This window comes from Telmatherina bonti (assembly GCF_933228915.1).
Source record: "Telmatherina bonti genome assembly, chromosome: 1".
In the NCBI taxonomy this organism is placed as follows: Eukaryota; Metazoa; Chordata; class Actinopteri; order Atheriniformes; family Telmatherinidae; genus Telmatherina; species Telmatherina bonti.
The window spans coordinates 11,190,695-11,213,697 of record NC_136619.1 but is presented as its reverse complement, the minus strand read 5'-3'; the positions used below and the strand labels follow the sequence as shown (position 1 = coordinate 11,213,697).

General features: G+C 41.2%; 2 protein-coding genes across 2 annotated transcripts; both read right to left on the bottom strand.

Moving 5' to 3' along the window:
* Positions 1-477: 477 nt before the first annotated feature.
* lrp3 (low density lipoprotein receptor-related protein 3) lies at positions 478-9,143 on the bottom strand (the record flags this gene model as incomplete). The annotated part of the gene is made up of 8 exons (XM_079256766.1): positions 478-525; positions 625-1,464; positions 3,224-3,356; positions 3,446-3,918; positions 4,206-4,822; positions 4,921-5,126; positions 7,333-7,468; positions 9,071-9,143. The coding sequence occupies 8 exons, from the start codon at positions 9,141-9,143 to the stop codon at positions 478-480; spliced, it is 2,526 nt and encodes an 841-aa protein (XP_079112892.1).
* A 2,653-nt stretch (positions 9,144-11,796) lies between these two features.
* dnaja2a (DnaJ heat shock protein family (Hsp40) member A2a) lies at positions 11,797-22,233 on the bottom strand. The gene is made up of 9 exons (XM_079244035.1): positions 22,098-22,233; positions 20,434-20,493; positions 17,191-17,420; positions 17,016-17,096; positions 16,794-16,927; positions 16,480-16,676; positions 14,732-14,876; positions 14,203-14,330; positions 11,797-12,855 (listed from the first exon to the last, which is right to left on the bottom strand). Exons 1-9 carry the CDS (start codon positions 22,173-22,175, stop codon positions 12,667-12,669), a joined length of 1,242 nt encoding a protein of 413 aa, XP_079100161.1. The 5' UTR covers positions 22,176-22,233; the 3' UTR covers positions 11,797-12,666.
* Between the last annotated feature and the right edge of the window lie 770 nt (positions 22,234-23,003).

Here is a 23,003-nt window from a genome sequence, read left to right as displayed (position 1 = left end):
AGAATTAGTTGGTTTAGCCATGCCAATAAAAATATAAATGATCTCCATTCATTGTGAAATTAGGCAGACAGCCAAGATATACTAAAAACATTATACAATATTAATATCAACTCATACATTAGAGTGGAAAGAACAGAGTTCCCTCTATAGGCTTTTACGGCTCACAGTATAAAGCGGCGTGTAATAGCTCTGGGTTATGACACAAAAAGCTGTTGTTTTGGTGATTGTGGCCGAGACTTGGTTGATTTTGTTTTTGTTTTTTTCTTTTTGTTTTTTTTTGGAACAGTCCAATTTACAAGAACTGAATCTGGGCTTTCTTGATTTATTTCATCATGGCAATCAACACGAAGCTCTTCAGAGATTCACAATAAGACTACAAGGAATGCTGGTTTTCTTCATCTCAGGAAAAGACTGCATTTGCATCATTTTGTGCGACTGCACATTTTAGGTATTCAGAATATTAAATTGTGTAATATTCTACAGATACTTTGTCTCCTGCCGCGGAGGGGAAAGGCTCAGTTTCTCCTAAGTGTGGTGCAGACACAATTCAAGGACACTTTATCTGAGCAGATGCCCGGTCTTAGCAAAGAAAGGAATATCCTGCCAAGCTTTTCAGCATGGTACCTCCCTCCCTGAGTCGCCTCCCTCCTCACTGAGAGCTTTTCTGAACCTGGCATGTCTGCTCTTTCCTTCTCTCTTTCTCTCATCCTTGTCTGGTATTTCCCTGCTTGGCAAATCCACAGCGAAGTGGCTGTCACCGTCCTCTGCTTTCACAGAAGACCCAGTGGGTGAAGTGGCCTCTGAACCCTGCAGGTGAAGCTGGGCTGATTGTATTTGGGAGCTGCTGGGCAACACAGGTGGTGAGACCGGGGACAAGGGTCCCAAGGGTGAGTAATGTCTCAAGGAAACACCTTTTAGATTAACTGCAAGCTCCAAAACTAATTTTCTAGATGGTCGGCGGTGGATGGGGCGTACAGATGCTAACTGCGTGGTGGGAGGAAGTCTGTTGTGGGCTGAAGAGTCACTCGGGCAAGGTGTGGAGGGCCCAGATTGTGGAGTCCTTGCACTGCTAACAGGTGACAGTTCTTCCTCATCTGGACTGTCAACTGAGTGAAAAGAGAGAGGCGATGCCGGGCTCTCCGGCGTCTCGGGTTCCAGATCCACCCCAGACGAGCTTGGCAAACCTCCTTCATCAACCTGATCCCCGAGTCCGGCCTCTGACATGGCCCTGCCCTGGGGCCCTGGATCGCCCACAGTTTGGTAGCTGTGGAGCCCCAGTGTGACCTGTGTGGGTCCAGGGGTGTCCAGTAGTGGAACGTGGCCTCTGGCTCGGCTTCCTCTGTGGAACAGACGATTCCAGAGATGCCCGAAACGCCGTCGAGAGGCAGAAGTGTTGGAGCGGCGAGTTGAGTGACGCCTGATCTGCCTGCGCATTGCCAGTCGAAGGTTCTGTAACACGGAGGCCTGAAGGACAAAGAAACAATCAGCCATGTTTTGATGTCATTGTTGCGTTTTTAGAGTTTCATCCAAGTGGAAAAGACTGGAACCATCCCTCATTTCTTGAAATACTGCCAAATACATGGAGACATTTACTGCAACATAAGCAAACACAAATCCTGTTATATGAGAAATAAACTCATTTTGTACAACTGTAATAAATGTAAAGGTACAGTGTGTAAGAATTACTGACATCTAGCGGTAAAGAGAGACATAGAATTTACTTCAAATGAATGGTTGTGAATGGATGGTGGCCATTAGTGGTCAAAATCCTTCCAAACATGTTTTTATCTGCAAGTAGATCCAGTGACCTCAGGTTCAGCAATGATTGCACGACTGGTACCTACTTCAAATTTATATACGTGCAGCCACTGATTTTCAGTCCAGTTCTTGTCATCTGCCCTCAGCCTTTTCTCCATGTTTTCTTCATGTTTCTCCTCATTAGGAATGGCTTTTTGACAGCCATCCTTCCATAACAACCATTTCAGAGAAGAGGAGACTGGTCAGCTGAAAGGACAGATTTTGTCCAATTTGACCCGTCCAATTTTTGCTGTACTTCGACAGGTTACCACAGAGCTAGAAAACACTGGATGATCTCCTCGGATCAATTCTGCTTGCTTTTAGCTATAATTTTTTAGCTTGATGTAGATGTTGGTCCATGTTTCGATGCTCTTATTTTGCCAGGTAACCCCCACCAGGTAACCTCGCCCCCAGCTCCTGATGCACACAACGTGAAGCGGTTCTTAACTTTGGCCCAGCAAAGAGTTGGTGCCAGAATAGAACCGGTTTTGAGAACCAAGAGCTCGTGCTTAAGCAGTCGAAAAGCACCGAATTGGTGCGAAGTCTGGCTTTGGCTCCAAACCAGCGCTGGAACCAGCTCAGTTGAAAAGCCCATCAGTCATGGTTGCATTATAAAACAAGTCAGTGTGTTGATATCCAGTTTCTGGCATGTGATATGATGTATAAATGTATTTTAACTGATTGTATTTTATTCTTTTCCTCTAAGGTGATCTTTTGTGTCATGAGAGGTTTCCAGAAGTAAAATGTATGAATAATATAATTATTATAATTATTATTAAAGCAAAACTCAGCTGAAACATAATGCTTTGAGGTGGTAAGATAAGTTGTGATCTGTGGTTTCTCATGCTGCTCGGCAATGACAGCTCAAGCAATGTGCACAATAAATCTCTGTGCCATCAAATGAGTCAGAAACATATTTTTAACATAAAGTTTCAAAGTGCTACTTTAAGGACATCACTTTCAGATAATCTGCTGCAGATTGTTTTAAAGTCTACAACATCTTCTTTCATCATCCACTTGCCCGCTAAGTCTGTTTTTAAAGAAGATTTTAAAACATACTATTTTAGGTGTGTCATATTGTGTCATCTTTTACTATTTTTGTAGGAAGATTGAAATGAATGAGAACAAATGGTGTGTTTTGTAAAAAGCTCCTTGAAAGTCAAGATCCAATTTGAAACTGGTTCCTTGCAAATTTGTCTAATGTGTAAACATAAAACTGGTTCAGTCCTTCAGAACGGTGCCTTTTTATTCTTTATAGGAGAAAAATCAGCCAAAGAAGAACATTGAAATACCCTCAAAAACCTTGATGCCTTATTGATCAATAAGGCGTCAAAGCGTTCCAATGCTTGGAAAAAAATACAAGAAATGAGGGGTGGCTCAACACTTCTGCATCATTTCTGTACATCTCTGTGCTGAAATGTGTTACCTGGGTCGGGTTGTATACTGGGAAATCCTCCACTGGAGGAATGAGACCCTGGGCGATCAACTGACCATATGAAGGAGGAGCTTCTCTCTGAACAAACTCTGCCTCCATGCGAGTCATCTGAGTCTCAAAGGCTCTGCCAACAGAGATGGGAAATGGTTGAGGCAATGTGTCTTATGCTAGACTAATAACTTATTAGCCACAGATACTCGGAGGAGTCGTCACCTGTACTCTCTGCTCCTGAGGGAGTGGAGTTTGAGGGCACAGCCCAGAGCGATAACCAGCAGGAGACTGCAGACCAGACTACCGATCAAGGCGGCTGTGATCACCTTCCTCGGCACCGCAGCCAGGCAGTCCCTCTCGTCGCTCCCATCCAGACAGTCCTCCTGGCCGTCGCAGCGCCACGTCTCAAAGATGCACAGGTTAGTCCCACAGTGGAAGTTTCCAGGCTGGCAGTCGTAGCAGTTCTTCTCGTCCGACCCATCCGGGCAATTCTTCTGATTGTTGCAACGCTCGGATGCTGAGTAACACGCTCCGGTACCACCTTCACACGGGAACTCCCCGTCTGGACACATCGCGCACGCCTCCTCGTCGCGGCCGGACGGGCAGTGCCAGTAGCCATCGCAGCGCTGGCGTTCTGAGTAGCAGCCCTGATCACTGCCGCAGGGACGCTCGCTGGGAAAACAGTAACCTTTGACCTGAGTGGGAGGAGGAGGACTTGATCATGGTTTCGACCAAGCAGACTGTTCATACAGGTTTAATATCTTTAGATCACTGCTGGGGGACCTTGTCCTTCAAGGGCTGCAGCCCTGCAAGTTTTCAATGTTTCCCTGTTCCAACACACCTGATTAAAATAAAAAAAGTCACTGTGCTGAATCTGATATCCTGTTACATCCATTTTAATTTGAATCAGGTGTGTTGGAGCAGGGAAACATTGAAAACCCTTGAGGACCCAGAGATTCTTAACTATAGGTTCTGAAATCACCTGATATGTGGCGTTGAAGCCATGTCCGGGGCTGTGAGGCTGCGCCACGTACAACACGCTCATCTGACCTCGGCTGGACTCCAGCAGCACCGGCCGTCTGTTGTTATGATGCGACAACACCTGCAAAAGGTGTTCGGCCCGCTGCAGCAGGCCGTCGTAGATGTGCAGAGAGTCCCCGGGCCCCAGCTGCAGGTCCAGCTGCAGCACGATGGGCTTGGGGTCCTGAGTATCCAGCAACCAGAAGCACCTCAGCTCGGAAGCGGCGCTCCGGTTAGTGCGGAAAAAATCCGGAGAGGCAAAGGAGCCGTAAAAGTTCCCCAGATGTTTGCCACAGGTGGTGTCGGGGCAGCCCAGCTCGTCTGCTCCGTCGGGGCAGTCTCGGGCTCTGTTGCAGCGCAGCGCAGCTGGCAGACAGCGGGTGGACTGGGCCTCTGTGCACGGCAGGGTCCCGATGGGGCAGAGACCGGGCTGGAAGTCGGTGGGAGGTGGGGAGCAGCCGCGTTCATCTGTAGCATCACCGCATTCATCCTGACCGTTGCACTTCCAGGAGCGAGGAAGACACTTCCCATTCCCACACAGGAACTCGTCTGACTGACAGCTGCTCTGACCGAGGTGGCCTTCGGGGGTGGTCCATCAGGGAAAAGAAAAAAATAAACCATGAATACAGAGTGCATTGTTGTGTGTCAGAGAGTAGCAAAACTTTCCACCTGCGTACCTCGGATGTAGGAGAGTCGGAAGCCCTGGGCTTGCCCAGAGCTGTTGGCCTGAGAGTGGAAGTGAATCCAAATGCGCCCCCTGGTGGAAATGAAGGGTGGGGGCAGAAAGGGGCCACACAGCCTGTATTCCCCGCTCCATGTTGGTGTCATCAGGAGCCAGTCTCCGACGCATCTCCACGACTCGGCCAAGTCAAAGTTACGGAAACTAGAGACAGGATTGACCACGTTAGGCGACAACCTCACGGAAATGTAACAATCAGAAGAAGCCAAAGTCACAAGCAAACTAAGCAGCTGCTTGAAACCCACAAGTGTGTGTGAAATGTTGAGATATCTTTGTTTAAAAATAAATAGATAATGAAATAACCCCTGTGAATAGACTGACAACCTGTCCAGGTTGTTCCCTGCCTCTAACATGTTGGGATCAGTCAAAATATAAACAATAGTTTATCCCATTCATTCACAGCGAGTTGGGACACAGAGTGCTGCTGCAGAAAACATGCCACAGAAAGGAAAGGGGATTTACAGGAACACACTAACCAATGAGGGCCTAGAACGTTATGTAAGGGATAATGCCAGACGAGGTGTCCATTATCAGAAATTAATGGACGACGTGGAGGTGTGAACAGTCCAACACGTCCAACGAACACCCTGTAACCAATCAGAATCAGGTATTCACCTAGACCATGGTACAACTCCAGAAAATCACCATGAAAAACAATGTGGACTACCGTGGTCGGGTTTCCATGGCAACATCTTTGCCTATCTGGTGTGTGGTGTGAGTGTCGACACAGCAGATCAGTTTAGAAACTATAAATCCTTGGAAACTCATGCCCGATTTACGAACAAATAAAAAAAAAACAAAAAAAAACATGAAAGGATGAATTGGTCCCAACCGTCCCTTAAAGGCTAAAACATTCACTCCCAGTACGATCCAACTGGCTTTCCAGTACTGAAGCATGAACTGCAGCTCAGGTTGTTGGTTCCCACAAGCGACTGTTGGATGTTCGGTCGCTTGTGGTTTTCTTTCAAAGAAGAAAAACACCAATAGAAAAACTACAGATACAATGAAGTTTATTTCTCTGACTCAGAACTCCTAATTTAATTATAGTTATTATGTGCTTTTTATTTACAGTTTATTTAATTTAACCATTTAATTATTGTACATGTGTTGTTTTATATTTTTGCTCACTATTCTTATTATTGTTGTTGTTTTTGATAATATTTCTGATATTTTCCCCTAATTTTCTTATTTTTTGGAGACAGAAAACTAATAATTAGTATTTTTGTGTTTATAAACCTGACCTGGAACAGCCTGATCATCATGTCTGTCCAGGTTCACATACAGATTTTCTTTTCATTTTTCTTTTTATTTTATATTTCATTCAAAACAACATAAAAAATAAATACAAAATAAGACTGCCAATTAGATATGGCTTAAATGAAACGGAGCAGAAAGAACAATCTTATGATATCTGCCCCTTAGTGTCATAATCATCCTATGTCCATTCTTATAATACATTTTACAATATACACATACATCCAGTTGTTCCAAAATTTGCATTAATTAGCCATTACATTCCTTTCCTTTTAATAGTTTTGAAAGCATTTACAGATATTCAAAATGTAACACCAATGTAATTATTCAAGGTAATTCACATTATGCCGCTAACTCTTCACAAGTCTTTAATATTGTTCTATTTATGCTTTTCTTAAACACATTGATTGTTGATACAGATGATAAATAAAAGCCTTGTGATGATCCCCTTGTATCATGTCATATATCCAACATGGAGCTTGTTAAATGTAAGTTGATTTAATTTCTTTTGTTTTAATAATTTATGAGTCAGATCAGTTAAACCAAGACAGTAATGATATCTGACTGGCCCCGGATCACTTTGTCCAGTAAAAGCTGGAATAATCCTGAGATCAACAAGGTTGAGACTCTCTCATCCAACAGCATCTTGACTTGCTGATGTTGTCTATTAACTCTATCCATCCATTTTCTTCACCGATTAGTCCAATCCAGAGTCGCAGGAAGCTGGAGCCAATCCCAGCAATCACTGGACGAGATGCAGGGTACACCCTGGACATTCTCTCCAATAGGGACAATTTACCAATGAACCTATCGTTGGATGATGAACATGTAAACCCCACACAGAACGACCACCACTTGAGCCTCCCCCAGCCAAGACTGGAACCAGAAAGCTTCCCGGTGTGAGACGGGTGCACCACTGGTGCAGCCCCTCTCAATTCTAACACAAACTCATTACGTCACACTGATTCATCACAAAGCACCAGTTAAGTCAACAACAAATGATGCAACTGAACGTAAGTTTTATATTTACAGTGGATGGAAAGATAAAGCACCAGTACATGTTACTGGTGGTGCTGACGTGGTGGGGTGATTCTACCTGACGGTGATAACCTCTCCTTGACTTCCCTGAATGCGCCATGTGCAGTTGACCCCAGGTGGGTAGTTTAAAGGCCAGGAGGGGCTGTAGATCACACCCCTCCGCTCCGTGTGGACCTCCACCTGCTCACTGCAGCCTGCAGGAAAACACACAGAAAACATGGAGGCATTGGAGCTGGAAAGACTGACTCAGATCTGTTATTATATTTACAAACACAAATAAAACCATAAATACTGTGCCAAGATGAGATAAATGACAAAGGAGTGCTGAGAGTCGTCACATGGAGGCTAAAACAAAAGCAACAGCAGGTAAACAGGCAGCCAAGGCAACAGCGTCTCCTGCTGCCTCCACAGCATCGCTCCAGGGAACAACACAACGTGAAGTGGCCAAGAAACGCTCCAGGAATAAAAGGAAGCAGATACTAAACCCAAATGAGACTTAATGTCACTGAAATGATCCGAATGTGAGAAAAATGGGACGGATTTTATTTTGTTTGTATGTTAATAACAAGAATATAGAACAATTAAGTGTTAAATCATCTCATCACTGCCTGAAGAAGCCCAGCCATGATTACACATACACATACTCTGCAGTGTGTGAATGTGTGGGTGATCCAGGCTTTCTTGATGTACCAGTGAAGTCAGCAGCAGAGTGCTGGAGTGGGTCATTAAAAGCACCGTGATGGATATCGACAAGTTCGGCACGTCTAGCTCAGCACACATCTTCTGTTTCTGTAGGAACGCGTTGTGGTTTTCATCTGTTCCACCTGCTGATATGTTACAGTGAAATAGTCTTTTATTGGGAAGGGTTTTTATTTTTAGAAAATGGACAAAAATTGCAGATCCAACCATTTAAAATCTGTAAAACTGCTTCAAATCTTTGTTGAGGTTTCATTTCACAAGTGACCTGGTAAAGCAGGTGGATTAAAGCTGTCCAGCAGCATTAAGCTCTTCCCATTTTCTTTTTTTTTTTACTCTCCAACACCAAAAATGTAATCCTCTGAGACTCTGAAGGTGCTGAAATAAAGAGATGGGCTGGTGATGTCATCATAAATAACATCAGCTTCCTGCACACTGAGCCAGAAAATGGGGAAACAATGCAGCATGTGTGTGTGAGCGACTCAGATCTTCCTATAAAAACAAAGCAGATCCAACAAGGACACACACACACACACACACACATACCTATAAACTGAGTTTGTGTTGCTTTAGCAGCTTTCTCCTTTGTGCTCATGTCAATAAGGTGCAGTGCATAATAACAGGACAAGGTGAGGAGGGAGGAGGAGGGAGGAAGAGGGGGACTGACTGGCTGCAGAGGCAGTGATGTAATGCTGATAGCAGCATCACATTTGTGAAAGACCATCCATGTTTCCACACTAACCCTGATCATTTACCCACTACAGATCAATGCAGCCGCAGGTTCTTCCGCACAATCATTGATTCTCGTTTTATCTGATCACAATAATGAAATTTAAGTCCTCACTATGCAGAGTCAGCCGCACGTTTCTCAGAGAAGCTGAGGTAAACAGCGATGTGGTCATGGCAGAGTATTTGTATCTTGAAATACCTCCAGTGATGTGAAATAAGCAAGACGCTCCGCAAAATGTGCGCATTTTACATCTGCGGTTAATGATGATGAGCCAGGGTGTCATTATGTGTGAGTTGGGATGAAAGACAGAGGATACAAACAGAGATCCTCTCTCACACAGCCGCTGTGAGGATGCATTGTTGTTTCTTACCTGCACAGAGCGGAGCGCAGCGGAACCACAGCAGCCCGAGCAGCAGCAGCTGCAGCGGCTGCGTCAGCCCCATGGTCCTGCGGGAGGGGCTCCGCTCCTATCCCGCATGAGATTCCCACCGTTTGGGCGACATGTGCGGGATCCAGCAGAGATCCGGGATCTATTGTCAGCCCCGACACACCGAGGGCTCTGCGCTTGAATGCATTGTGTCCTTTGCAGAAGCACCAGTCTGGACGACAGGGTCAAGGTGGATGCAGCACTCCAAAGTACTTCCGGTTTCCTCTTCAAAATTAAAGCCTCGATCAGAAAGTCATCGCGTTTCATTGAAAAGAAAAACACTTTGGATTTATGATAAAGTTTTATTTAAAGTTTAATCACAAAAGACTGTTCTGAAAGAGTCAATCAAAATAACAGCTTTGTAAAAAAAAAAAAAAAAAAAGTAATAAATAATATTAATAATAATAATATTAAAATGATTACAATGATAATAATAAAAATAATAATGATAATAATAATAATAATAATAATAATAATAATAAAGCAATTAAAACAACAATTAGCCAATGAAGTATAGGCTTATAAATACTGAATAACTGAAATGGTAAAAAGGAAAAACAAAAGTAACTTGGAGAAATTACATTAAATAAATTCTATTAATTTTATTAGTCATAAACCTGTAACAAAAGAAAGATAGGTAAATCTTTTTTATGTATTCTTTTGAAAATGGTCACAGGGTGCGTCCATCCTAAGATGTATTTTGGAGAAAAATAATTTAAACTTCCGGTTTGTGTCACGTTTTCATTTTCACACCTAAAATTGAAGAAGAAAAAAGTATATATGTTCCTGGCTAGTACCTACCTGTCCATCTTTGGAAAAAGACTATTTCTTCCCCAAACCCTGATTTGGTTTTGTTGTCGCCTCAATGTGGTCAGAGTACTGAAAAATTACTGTTCACATTACGTAAGTATAAGCCTTCCACATTTATAAACATGCCGTTACAAGTACAACTAAGAAAGTTTATCACATAATATCTCATGACTCCACCATTAACACACGTCGGTAATCACCATAAAAGAAGGTAAAAGCCAGAGTCAGACTAAAAGGCACCGCTGGGATTCGAACCCAGGATCTCCTGTTTACTAGACAGGCGCTTTAACCAACTAAGCCACGGCGCCGCTGAGCACTAAGAGGAGGAAATAACCTTTACAAACAGTCCGGTGCTGCTGACATACTGATCAGTACGTCTTTCCACTTTACTTCTGGTAAATATCGGACGAACAAAGGATCATGATGATTATATCAGTATAAGGAATTTATTAAAAGTAATCAGAATAGGTGTAACTGATATACAACAATGACAATAATTAAATGAAAAAGCATCTAATGTAAGGTGACGAGATCTTCTCTCACCAAATGTGGAACAAAGACGATGAAAATGTGGGACAATGTGTGATTCCACTCTTTCATGACAAAGTTAAAAAAAACCAACAAAAAAACCCCCTTTATATTCTGCTATTTGGTGATAGAATTACAATGCAAACATAACAATTCGATTATATATATATATATATATATATATATATATATATATATATATATATTTTTTTTTTTTTTTTTTTTTTTTTTTTTAAATTGAAATTTAAATTCTCTGACAAAGGGAAACAGTAAAAGCTTGCATTTTATTCCCTTGTTCCTGTCACGTTATCAAGAATCAAACAGAATTTGAGGCCTCCCTCTGAGTAGCGCGTCTTTTTTGTGACTCGGATTTTTGGTGCCGTTTCACGTCATATTCTCCACCGTGTGACACGGAAAAATGACTTTGACAAACATCACAAAATACCCTCACAGTCTCCTCGAACGAGTTTAACCCAGGAATATATGTCTTCCCAGTCTTTGTTGTAACAAAACTTTTTCTTCTTCGCTGCGGTCGTCTCCCTGTCCTCCATAATCAGTTGTTTTTCTGTTTATTTTCGTTAGTTGGTGCATCCTAGATGTGCATTAAGTCCCTGCACAAGTTTGATTGACATGAGTGTCAATCAAATCAGCAGGCGGTGTGACGTGACAGCCGTCAAATATTTTGTCACACACGATTAGTAAAAGCCAGGGTTTTTGTTGTTTTTTCCTTCACAAAAGTAAAGCCTGGTCGTAACAATGCGGGACAGCGCCCCGTTTTGTGTGAAAAGTAATAGAAATGCGGGACGAAGCGGGAAGCTATGTTGCTAATGGGAAGCTATGTTGCAGCTTTTCCTCTGGAGTTGAGGATGACTGGCTGATGGCATGAACAACCTGTACATTTTTATTTATGAAGGCTTCATTTGATATGAAGAAATATCAAATACTTCTCTGGTAATGGTTATAATTAAGTTTCTCCAAAACTTCAGGGCATTATCCTCCAACAGAGTCAGGATGTTCGTTTATGTCTTCCACTTAAGGTTTTATTATCTCTAGGTTCAAGATAGATAAGATGGATTAGATAGATAAAATAAAATAGATTAGATGGGTAATATTGTTGTGTCTTGAGAATCTATGAAATCAAATATGGGGTTCGCAAAGGTTTAGTTTTAGGCTCAATTATTTTTAATCAGCACATTTTGCAATGTGGTGATGTTATCAAGATAACATCTATAAGATAACCTATCCCTGTTATCTTCACCAGGAAATATTAGTTTTTTAATTAATATGGTCAAATAAAACCTGAATAAAAAGCAAGTGTCACACACAAAACATGATATTGCAACAATTTATTCAACAACTTCATAGACATTTCTTAAGAAGAGTGCGGCTTTATTTTATGTTTGGTAAGTGCAGGAACCAAAGCTTTTTACATGCACATGGTCTCAGCACAGATACAGACTATAGAAGTTTAATTTGCTTTTTTTTTTTTCCTCTTTATTTCACTAACAATTTCCTTTAAAAAAAAAAAAAAAATCACAGCTCAGAATACAGCAGACCACTTTAATGATATACACAACCAATGCTCAATTAAAATTTAAAGAAGAAAGTAAAATCCTACAGAAAAAAAAAAAAGTGTAAAAATCTGAAACCCTAAAAATGGCGCTGAGTTAATGAGTCCATGAAGAATCGGTTATGTCACACTGTTCAGCTTCTTTGCTTCAGCAGAGACACTGGTTAGTTTTATTTAAATTATTGTAAATACTATGAAAACAAAAATGCACACTCTGCAAACATTTCTTTCTCCATCTGATCTGAAGCTCCCATCACATGAGAGGACTGGGTGACAGAGCAAGAAGAGGGGGGCAGTCGGAGGAGTTCTTAGTCCTGCTTTAGCAACAATTTGTTTGAATAAACCTTAAATATGACGGCTACCTGACGTCTGGGGTATCTAAGTGTAATTTAGGTGCAGTGTAATAGTCCGGTTGCCTCGGTGTAAGCGCCTCAGACAAGGATCTAAATGATTCAAGCACTTAAGTTACCAACATTAATCAATTGGAGGTGCAGGAGTTAATATGACAAACTGGATCGGTGTCTGTGGAGCTACTGGAGCTCCTCAGCCTGAACCGACCTGCAGCCTTTACGTTTTGTCCTCATCTGGGTCATATGTGTGTATACATAAATGTGTGTTAGGGAATAGGAGATTACTGGTGGGCACACTGCACTCCCGGCCCGTGGTGGCCGCTCTCCTCGTCCGAGCTGTCGTTGTAGGCCTCTCTGCGACCGCCTGATGTTGAGCTTTGGCTAACGTCATAGTCCTGCAGGTCGACCTCCTCCGAATCGCCGCTGATGATGGGCGGCTCTGACCGGGAGGGCAACATGTCCTCCAGCTCCTGCAGAGGAAACACACATCAGGTTTCTGTTTGTTACTGTGTGCTGAGTGGAGAGCTGATGCTACTCAGGAAATGTTCTGGAAATTTAAACCCAGACTACGTCTAATCCACGAGGAATTAAACAAATTCCTCCGTGTTGCAGCTTAGTCCTTCTCATTAGGTGTCAAACGTATGGCTCGCGGGTAAAACCAACACCAAAGCGGGTCCCGATCTGGCCCACGGGGTGACTTGTCTAGACATTTACTGCAATTCAAAATGTGGTCACACTGAGGGTGGGGAAATCAAATCGAAAAAAATCGAAAATCTGGATTTTTTTGCTTAATTTTTTAAATAGATTTTTTTTGTTAAAAAAATATTTTTTTCAAATACATACAAATAATCTATTATAATTTTTTTTGGTGGTCATTTTTATTGTTTTTTTTTTTTTTATTGGTCTTTTTACATGTCCTCTTGGGCATTATGGCAACAGAATGATGGTTTGGCTACTGAGTTTTTTCCTAATCGAAATCAAGAAAAATAATGTGCAAAAAAGAGAAAATGTTTTATATATTTATTATATTTATTTATTTAGTTTTTAAATCAACAACAAAAAAAACAGCAATATTGAATTGTGAGAATCGCAATTTAAATTAAATTGGCACCCAAAAATTCAGAATCGAATCGGGACAAAACTATATCGTCACAGCCCTGGCTCACACAAGGCAGCACTTCCTATGTTTAAATATCTATAAGACAACAGGGCCACATCTTTTATATGTTCATAGATCTGGTTCAGTTTGTAGGAATTCTACACACACACACACACAGATACACATTTATGTAACTTGTAGATCTCTAAAAATGAAATGATAAAATGAGTCAAAATGTTGAAACTGCGCTTAAATTTCCTCAACAAATGTTTTATTAGTCTCTGTCTTGTTAATGTTTTTTATTTAAACTTATAATGTATATCTTTGCACAGACAAAGGGGAAAATTGTTTTTCATTACTCTTAAGGTCATGATGATATTATTTTACCAGTTTCCAGTGTTCATCTTGAGCTGCGTGCTGGGAATGAACCAACAGGAGTTTAACTACTCTGCATCAGGAACCCTGAAGAAGGGAAACGATTAACTGTCCCAGTCTGAGGCTGGATTCACACCAGCTTGTCTTTGTTAGTTCTGTTTGTTTGAGGTGGTTTTAAATAAGAAAACGCTGGTCTGGCTCTGAACCTAATGCAGGCTGAAAAGCTGAGTCATGCAGGAAGCCGGTATGTTGGGAGAAAACCCCGACAGCTGGAAGAACTGGGCCGTGGTAAAACCACTGGCATCTGATGCAGCGACCTCTGTACTGAACATGTAAGTCGTACCGCAAGTTTCTCAGCGCTGATCCAGTTGTTGTCTGGAAACTGGACATCAAACTTGATGAACAGATCTCCCTTCTCAAAAGGGTTTCGGTACTGCGGCATTCCCTCTCCCCTCACCACCCGGACCGAACCTGCAGAGAGAAAAATATTCACAAGATTTTACCAAACAACGTAAAGTTAACTTATATCAGGGAGTCCCGTACTGCCGCCGTTTTGGAGCATTTTGGCTCAATGTTTAGGACCGTGGAGCATTGTAGGTGCAGAGAGCTGATTGTGCTGTGTGTGTGTGTGTGTGTGTGTGCGGTCAGAGTGCATTAACAACACATTTGTGCGCTCAGAGAGCACTTTTTGCAGACATTTTGACAAGAAAACCCAACCAAATTGGCTTTCGTATACAGAAAGCACAAATGATGTCTCTGGCAGAAAAATTATGAACTGGGATTAAAGCTAAACTTTCTAGACTGAAAAACAATTTGCAGAAAAATGACTCAAAGATTGTTGGAAATGCGTTAAAAAATAAAACGGCACAAACCTGGTTCAATGACTTTCCCAGCAGGATACTTTACAACGATTTGCCTTCCATCTAAGTGCTTCAGCATGAACTGGAAGCCGCACAGCGCCTCCACCAGCCCAATCTTATGGTTCATGAAAAGATCGTTGCCTTCTCGCCTGAATGTCTACAAAATGAGACAAAAGCTGATTAGAAATCTTTCTACTTTTTATCACACAATACACAGTGTGGAAGCAAAAGTGGATTAACCCAGTAACCCCAGTGGAGGCTTGTTGAGAAATCATTCATGTGAAACGTTTTTTTGTTTGTTTGTTTGTTTAGCAAAGTAAATTAAATAAAATGGCCTTAAAAAAAAAAATCATACAATATAAATAAAATAAAAATGAATATCAAATAAACATCGAGGCACATTTAACGCAGGAACAGAGAAACATTTTGTTGTTTTTTTTCCACATTGAAAGACAATTAATGGAGGAAATACATGAAATGAAAAGAAAAATACTTTATTAATCCCCAAAGGAAAATTCAATTGAAAATGAAAGAATGACATAATGAAAGAATGAAATAATGAATGACATAGTGAATGAATAAAATAATGAATGAATGAATAAATGAGTGTAACTGAGCTGCATTCAGTCCTTCACACACAAAAACAAATCCAGTATTTACAGAATTTGTCCCTCATGTAACCGAACAAAAGGCAAGAGGAGCTTTTTGGTTAGTTAGTTGGGTTTTTTTTTTTATCAGAAGCAATTAAATAAAAACACACAGAAGTTTTTTTTTTTTTTTTTAAAATCAGGAATATTTCAAGTATAAAATAAAAAACATTCTTTTGGAAGAGTTTCCCGTGACAGAACTAATCTAAGGTCAGTGATCATCTGTGAGGCGTAAAACATGAAGCAGAAAATAATTATTCACCTGTGACACAAACTTCTTACAGCCTCCTGCAGAGCTCACCCTCTCATCAGATCAATCAGCATCAACCAGTCATCTCTTTTTCCCTCACATCACATGACTCAAGCTCACATTACTTCCTGAAAGTCTGGACAGAAAGATAACTGAACTATCAGGTCGATAATCAATCTGTGACACAAGTTTTTAAAACTGCGTTTATCTTCCAGTCTCCAACAGAAACATGTCAGACAACAGATTACTGAACCGAGACACGTTTAGCACTAAAAACATGTTATCTATACGATTGTCTGTTTCTTCCACCATCCTACGACATACTGGGACATAAAGAGGTAAATCCTCTGGGACGATACTTGCATTCAGCCACGTGTTCAAACATGAAGTGGAACGAGGAAAGAAAAATGAATCCACTCATCACCCACATCACACATGGCCGTTTACTACAATGAGCAGGCGATTAACTACACACACACACTTAAACACAACAACGCAACCAGTCAAAAGGCTGAAAGCTGAAGCAGTCTGCTATCTGCTGCATTGGTCCAAACTGGATTACCTGGACATGGACGAGTGTGAGCTTTCTATGAATAATATATAAAACCTTCTGATTGTGGCACAACGTACGCAGCATGACAACACCAGAAAACTCTGTCCTTCCCCCCTCTGTGATAGAAATGTAAGGGAGCTCCACTCGTTTGTCATATCAGCAACGCGCACTGAAAGGTTAGAAAGCTTTTTTTTGTTTTCATCTACAAAAATCAACAAGATATGATATAGGGCAGAAAAACACGTTCAGGAGTTCCAGAGACGGCGGTAGATGAATGTGGCTGCAGTATTGGGGGGACTCCTTCACCTACCTCATGCTCTTTTTCCTGCAGAACAAGAACTATGTCTCCAGGCTCAACGCCGGGCGCTTGGTCCGCTTCTCCTCCAAAAGTTATTTTCTGGCCGTGCTTCATGCCTTTGTCCACGTGTACCTCCAAAATCTTCACCTCCTTCACAACCTTTTTGCCCTCGCACTTTTTACAGCGGTCCTTCTCGCTGATAACCTCACCTGCAGCGAGTAAGAGACAAAAGACGTCGATATGGGGGGTGTTGGAGGGAATTTCAGGTAAACTTAAGCTTAAAAAAACTGCAGCTAATGAACATAAAGCATCTTCATCGTCCTCACCCTCTCCACTACAGTCGGTACAGACAGACTGCATCTGTTGGACCATCCCAGGGGCCAGCTGTCTGATCATGATCCGCATGCCACGTCCTCTACACGCTGTGCATTTCTGTACAGCACCCGTCTTGCCTCCCTGCCTGCATTTATATAAAAAAATACATGGAAACGTTAAACACCAGATAATCCAGCAGAGCCAACAGCTCTACACTTGCTTAAACAACTTACCCATTACAAGTACTACACAGTACATTCTTGCTAAGTTGTAGTTTTGTTGTTTTTCCGTTGTAAAGGTCCTCCAGTGACACCCTACAGGAGAAGTGAGGTGTTTTACAGATGAAATGGTGAAAGTCGAGCCAACGAGTAACTCTGAAGCTGTCTGACTTTAGAAGTTCGGACTTACTTGAGTGGATGAACCATGTCCTCGCCTCGCCTTCGACCTCCGTTCCTGGAGCGACTTCCTTGTCCGCCCATGAAGCCGAAGAGCCCACCACCGAAAATATGGGAGAAGATGTCGTCCATCCCAGGACCTCCCCCACCTCCTTCCCGCAAGCCTTGCTCTCCATAACGATCGTAAAGCTCCTTCTTTTCTGGGTTTGTCAGAACCTCGTAGGCAAAGCTGATTTCTTTAAACTGTATTTTGAGAAGAAAAAAGGAGGAAAATATTAGTTACAGTTATCTCCAAGTGGTTCAACCTTCACAGCTAATGATGAAACGAGGTGCCGACCAGAGCGCCGCTCCAAGTCTCGACTCAACTCTGGACAAAAATATGTTTTAATACCACTTTAATATGAAGGGAAAAGATCCAGCTTTCTTCATCTGTGAAATAAACCAACAATCTGGTGAGACTTTGACACTAAATCCCACATAAACCAGAAATAAAGACCTAAAAACTAAAAAGAGGATAAATTCTGAAGAATAGTAACTATACTGGTACATACATCAATGAATAAAACCCAAACAGTATCACATTTCATCAACAGACACGAGCTTAAAAACTTTGTACCTTATGAGCGACACATTGTTTGTCCCTAATTAAAATGTTTCTGTTCTTTCACTGTTGCCTTTCCAGGCTTGTTTCTCTGAAGACGCTGTTTTCCCGTTGCTATCAAAACGAAACGTTGCAGTGTGGGGGCATGACAGAGGAGAGGAGCCCCCTACCCACCAGGTCTCACCAGTAAATTAAAAGCTACATTATCAGCTAATTAAAATATTACTGCATTTTGGGAGGGCTGTGTTAAAGCAAAGTGCAACAATGTTTGTTTTCCTCACAGTCGGCACAAAATGCCAATTTTCTCTGTCACCTTCTGCCTTGTTACCTATTTCTTTGTTAGCTCTGCAGAAAAAAAACTTCATAATGTAAATAACTGTGGTTTTTCCTGCACATCAAAGCGTGCAGCTTGTTATCCTCCTGTATGCATCAGCTTTAGCTGAAACTATCAGAAAGAGAGTAACATGCTGCAGCCAGAAAAAGGCCCTGAGCAGCCGACGATGGGTTGAACCAATTTCTTTAAAAAACCATAAACACACATGTCCAATATTTGTTTAAAATTTGCTTTAGACCGATCATTTCTGAACTTTAGGTCAATAACTTACTGTCAGCTGGGTAAAGCTCATGTTATCTTCATGTCTCTGGTCTGCTCACTTTTCCCAGAAGAGCTAAAACGATTTATTGAGCGTTTTTATCCAGTGACTGCGTTGACGAAAGCCTCACGTCCCTTTGTGTTACAGATGTCAGGATTCTTTCCTCTTAAAATGGAGATACAATTTTCTTCAAGATATCTTGTGTGATAAAGCTGGATGAAGAACGATATCTATTCATGGTTGCATTATAAAGAAAATCATTCTACAGTCCATCCTGTTCTTCGATGGTTTTTTCCGAGAAGCCTGGAAAAATTCCTAAGGATGTAGGAAAAGATGGATGAGCCGAGTATCTGACCACAGCCGTGATACAACGCTGAAAAACTTACATATCCCATAAGCAATCTGTGACAAAAAAAGGCATTGTGTACCATTTTAATGCAATTTCATCGCCTTCTTACACAGGCTATGTCAGACACACTGAACATATTTCAGTCATTAATGATCGAGCTTCTTATTTGCTTTGTCACTTCACTTTGTGGACAAAGTTTGGGATGTAAAGATGGCAACAGATCTACTTCTAGCGTCGTCAGCCAGTCAGGGGTTTGTGATGTTTCAGATCTCATGACTGCATTTTGCAATGACTCTCCGCGTCAGGCCAACTTTCTGTCAGAAAACAAAGCATTCAGTCTGTCTCAGTACTGAGAAAAGTCAGACTGCTCTGACTGCCGTGGAGAAAGTCCAGCTACCAGCTTGGATGTAGCATGTACACATAAACCCGTCTAGATCCAGCATTTATCAAGGTAAACCATAAAGACCGTGTAGATAAGTCCAGTTGTACAGCTGAGAACTTTTCAGCTCAGTTAAGAGCAACAAATGAGCTGTTGTTTGTTGAAAACGTCTATTCTCCAGCTACACTGAGGAGCCAATCAGAACGATCCCATTACAAACAGACCAGACAAACGACCAGTTCAACAAGCAGCTGGATCTGTGGGGGGGCCTTAACAGGTGCTAAATGTTTAATGTGCATTCATACCGCTGTAAACTCGCTGCTAGTCTGTTTCCACAGATCGTATTGTCCAAGTGGTGTAAATGCGTATATCACACTCTGGTGCAGACGAACAGAATCAAGCTCCGGTCCCCTTGGAAACCAGGGTCTGGTATTTACAGTAAATCCACCATCCAGTGAACCAAACACAGGAGGTGATGTGCGTCAAAGTGTAACACGTTGGATACCTTGCTGCCTCTCCTGCTGCTAAACGTGGACAAAAACTGCATCAGATTAAAACACCTAATTATAAACAGAAACCCCAAAACTGCATCAACTTGGTATTGCTCCACTTTTTCTGGTCCCAGCAGTCAGTGAGCTGAATTTTCTGCTTGGACTGTGGTTGTTTTGGTTCATTTAAAACAGTAGAATTAAATGCCTTCATGGTCACTAAACAAGTGTAATGTACAAGAAGATTAACAATCTTGAAATATGTTGATAAAGTAATGTATACAAACTCAACATGCAAAATATAGAATATCAACTTAGTGCAGTGAAAGCAAACCAAACCAAAGGAAGGGATAAAATCGTTCTGAATTCCCAGCCCAGTCGAACAGAATCCCCCGCATGATCCTAGTGTGAATGTGCCCTGATAAACACTTTGACCTTATTAAAATAGGGGCAATGTTTTGGTTTTTTTTCCCTTAAATATGTATTGTGTTGATAACAACACAAACACAAATATAAAGCTTTTGTAGAAGATAGTTTCTAAAAAGATAGGAGCCCTGCTTACACATTTTCATAATATATATATATATATATATATATATATATATATTTGCAATATATATATATATATATGAAGGGGATTTAGTCATCTTTTTTATTTTTCCCCTCTTCACCATATTTTGAAAGATAATCCAATATAACTACAAACGATAAAATTTCCCGTGAAAAAAACAAGATACATTCAATAAATACAAAATGAAATTTGACCTTTGTATGTTATCCTAAGCTCTCTCTTTAAGCTTAAACAAGCTTAATGTAAACCAGAGGGGATTTTCATTTCATCCTTACCTTGTCCCCAGCATTTGGATTTTTGTCTGGGTGATATTCTTTAGCCAGTTTCCGGTAAGCCTGCAAGAGCAACAAAAAGATGGAGCTTTATTCGGCAGTTTTCCACCTTATTTCCTGTGTTTCAAGCACTAGTTACTAGAAACTACGTAGCTCAAATAACATGGGGGAAGCTTACCTACTGTTTACGCAATCACATGTGCCTCCCTATCCTACAGCCGGCAAAACACCACACATGCCGGTCACAACCTATTTAAAATGTCTAATCACAAGATAGGGCCTTGATTTGGCAACCATTATAGTTGTAAGTGTACTTTACTTAAATTTATGTTTTTCCAACTTAAAAGGGGGACAGCTCAAAATGTCTGACTATTTTATTGCTAACGTTAAAAAAGAAAAGAAAAAGAGGCTATGCTAATTAGCATAGCTTGCTTCCAGTCGAATGGCGTGACAAAGTTCTCAAAAAGACAAAAAAATATAAAAGACCCACAAGATGAAGGTATGTAAAGCGAATTAAGTTGTATTAACTAATAACGTGGCAGCACAACAATAATTTTATCATTTCACACCGGAAACAGCCTTCGTCACACTTAGGCTAGGTAGCAATGATGAGTTAATCTAAAGCAAACTATCCACACATTTTTAATTCCGCGGTTTAAACACTACATTTTAAGTTATATTACATTCACGTTTAAAGAAAACCAGGAAATATATTTTACCCGATTGTCGCTAATAATCAACATCAGTATCTATCCGTGGAAATGCTATGCTGGATCTGTAGTTAATTTAATTCAGACCACATGTCAGAGGAATGTTGCCAGGATTGTGTTTAATGCTAAAAAACGACCAATAAACTAATTTCCATTTAACCTTTGACGTGTCTAGCAAGCTTAAAGCGAGAAATGCAACTGAGCTAAAGCTAAAGAGAGGTCAGCGGCAAGTTTGTTATAAGATAGCGCTAAGTTAGCCATTAGCTGCTAAAGACCTTCCTATTTAATCATTACCCGATTCAGATACATAAATTATGTTCAATATATTTAACAGCAAAGAGGTGTCATGTTGGCATACAGACCTATTTAACCTGTAAGTTTAGCAAGATTGATTAGCGGCTAACGTTAGCATACAGACTAATTGAACCTGTACGTTTAGCTAGATTTATTAGCGGCTAACATTAGCATCCTGACGATGCAACCTGTAAGTTTAGCTGGATTGATCAGCGGCTAACATTAGCATCCAGACCTATTTAACCTGTAAATTTAGCTGGATTGATTAGCGGCTAACATTAGCACCCAGACCTATTTAACCTGTAAATTTAGCTGGATTGATTAGCGGCTAACATTAGCACCCAGACCTATTTAACCTGTAAATTTAGCTGGATTGATTAGCGGCTAACATTAGCATAATTTAACCTGCAAGTTTAGCTAGATTGTTCAGCGGTTTACATTATCATAATTTAATCTGTAAATTTAGCTGGATTGATTAGTGGCTAACGTTAGCATCCAGACGTATTTAAACTGTAAGTTTAGCTAAATTGGTTAGCGGCTAACGTTAGCCAGCTGCGCTTAGCAACGCATTTCCTGGTCGAAGCTGTTTCGTACATTTTGTAACACTCAGTACAAAAGCGGCGTAAGTTGTCAGTTCATTCTGTTTTTTCTCCCTTTCATTACCTTCTTGAGTTCGTTTTCAGATGCGGACGGAGACACTCCAAGAATGTCGTATAGTTTTGTATCGGCAACATTGGCCATGATGTGACTGTAGATGTTGCTTCAGCTGGGAGGAGGATGGACAAAGAGAAGAAGCCGGTGGAAAATGTTTTGCTCGCCTCGTCTGTCAGTTTCCGGGACGTTAAAGAAGCTCCTTGCACGTTGCTGCCTCCACGCGGCGGGATGCGGCATTACAGCCAACACGAGATGTACGGGTTGCAATATAGACCAATAGTCAACAAGTCCCTTTACAAGAATTATCATAAATAAAAGATTGGAAACAAACAAACAAACAAAAACAACAACATATACAAGTAAAAAACAGAGCTCCTAAATATTAGTAAAATAATTCAATTCAATTCTATTCAACTTTATTTATATAACATCAAATCACGGCAATGCCATCTCAAGATGCTTTACAGACAAGAAAAAAAAAAAACATAATGAAAGCCAATTCATAATAGCCTGTATAAGGAAACCAACAGATCCAACTCAATCTCCAATCTTGAGCAAGCACACTGGCAACAGTGGGAAGGAAAAGCTCCCTTTTAACAGGAAGGAAACCTCCGGCAGAACCGATGACAGGCAGCCATTTGCCTCTGCTGTGTGGGGGGAAGAGGACAGAAAGACAACAGGAACTACTACTACTGGCCAGGCTGACCTGCTGAAACAGGAGACATACATGTCAATGATGCAACACTGAATAAGAGAGAGAGATAAAGAGAGAGAGAAAGAAACTCAGTGTATCAGCAAATGTCCCACAGGCAGCCATTTGCCTCTGCTGTGTGGGGGGAAGAGGACAGAAAGACAACAGGAACTACTACTACTGGCCAGGCTGACCTGCTGAAACAGGAAACATACATGTCAATG

Bases quoted from the DNA above. Each gene is read 5' to 3' on its own strand.
- dnaja2a (XM_079244035.1), bottom strand. From the start codon at position 22,175: ATGGCCAATGTTGCCGATACAAAACTATACGACATTCTTGGAGTGTCT. The intron at 17,097-17,190 runs GTAAGTCCGAAC...CTTCTCCTGTAG, and splicing joins GACATGGTTCATCCACTCAA to GGTGTCACTGGAGGACCTTT. The intron at 14,331-14,731 runs GTTTGTGCCGTT...TTCTCTCTGCAG, and splicing joins TGGGAAAGTCATTGAACCAG to GTTCGGTCCGGGTGGTGAGG.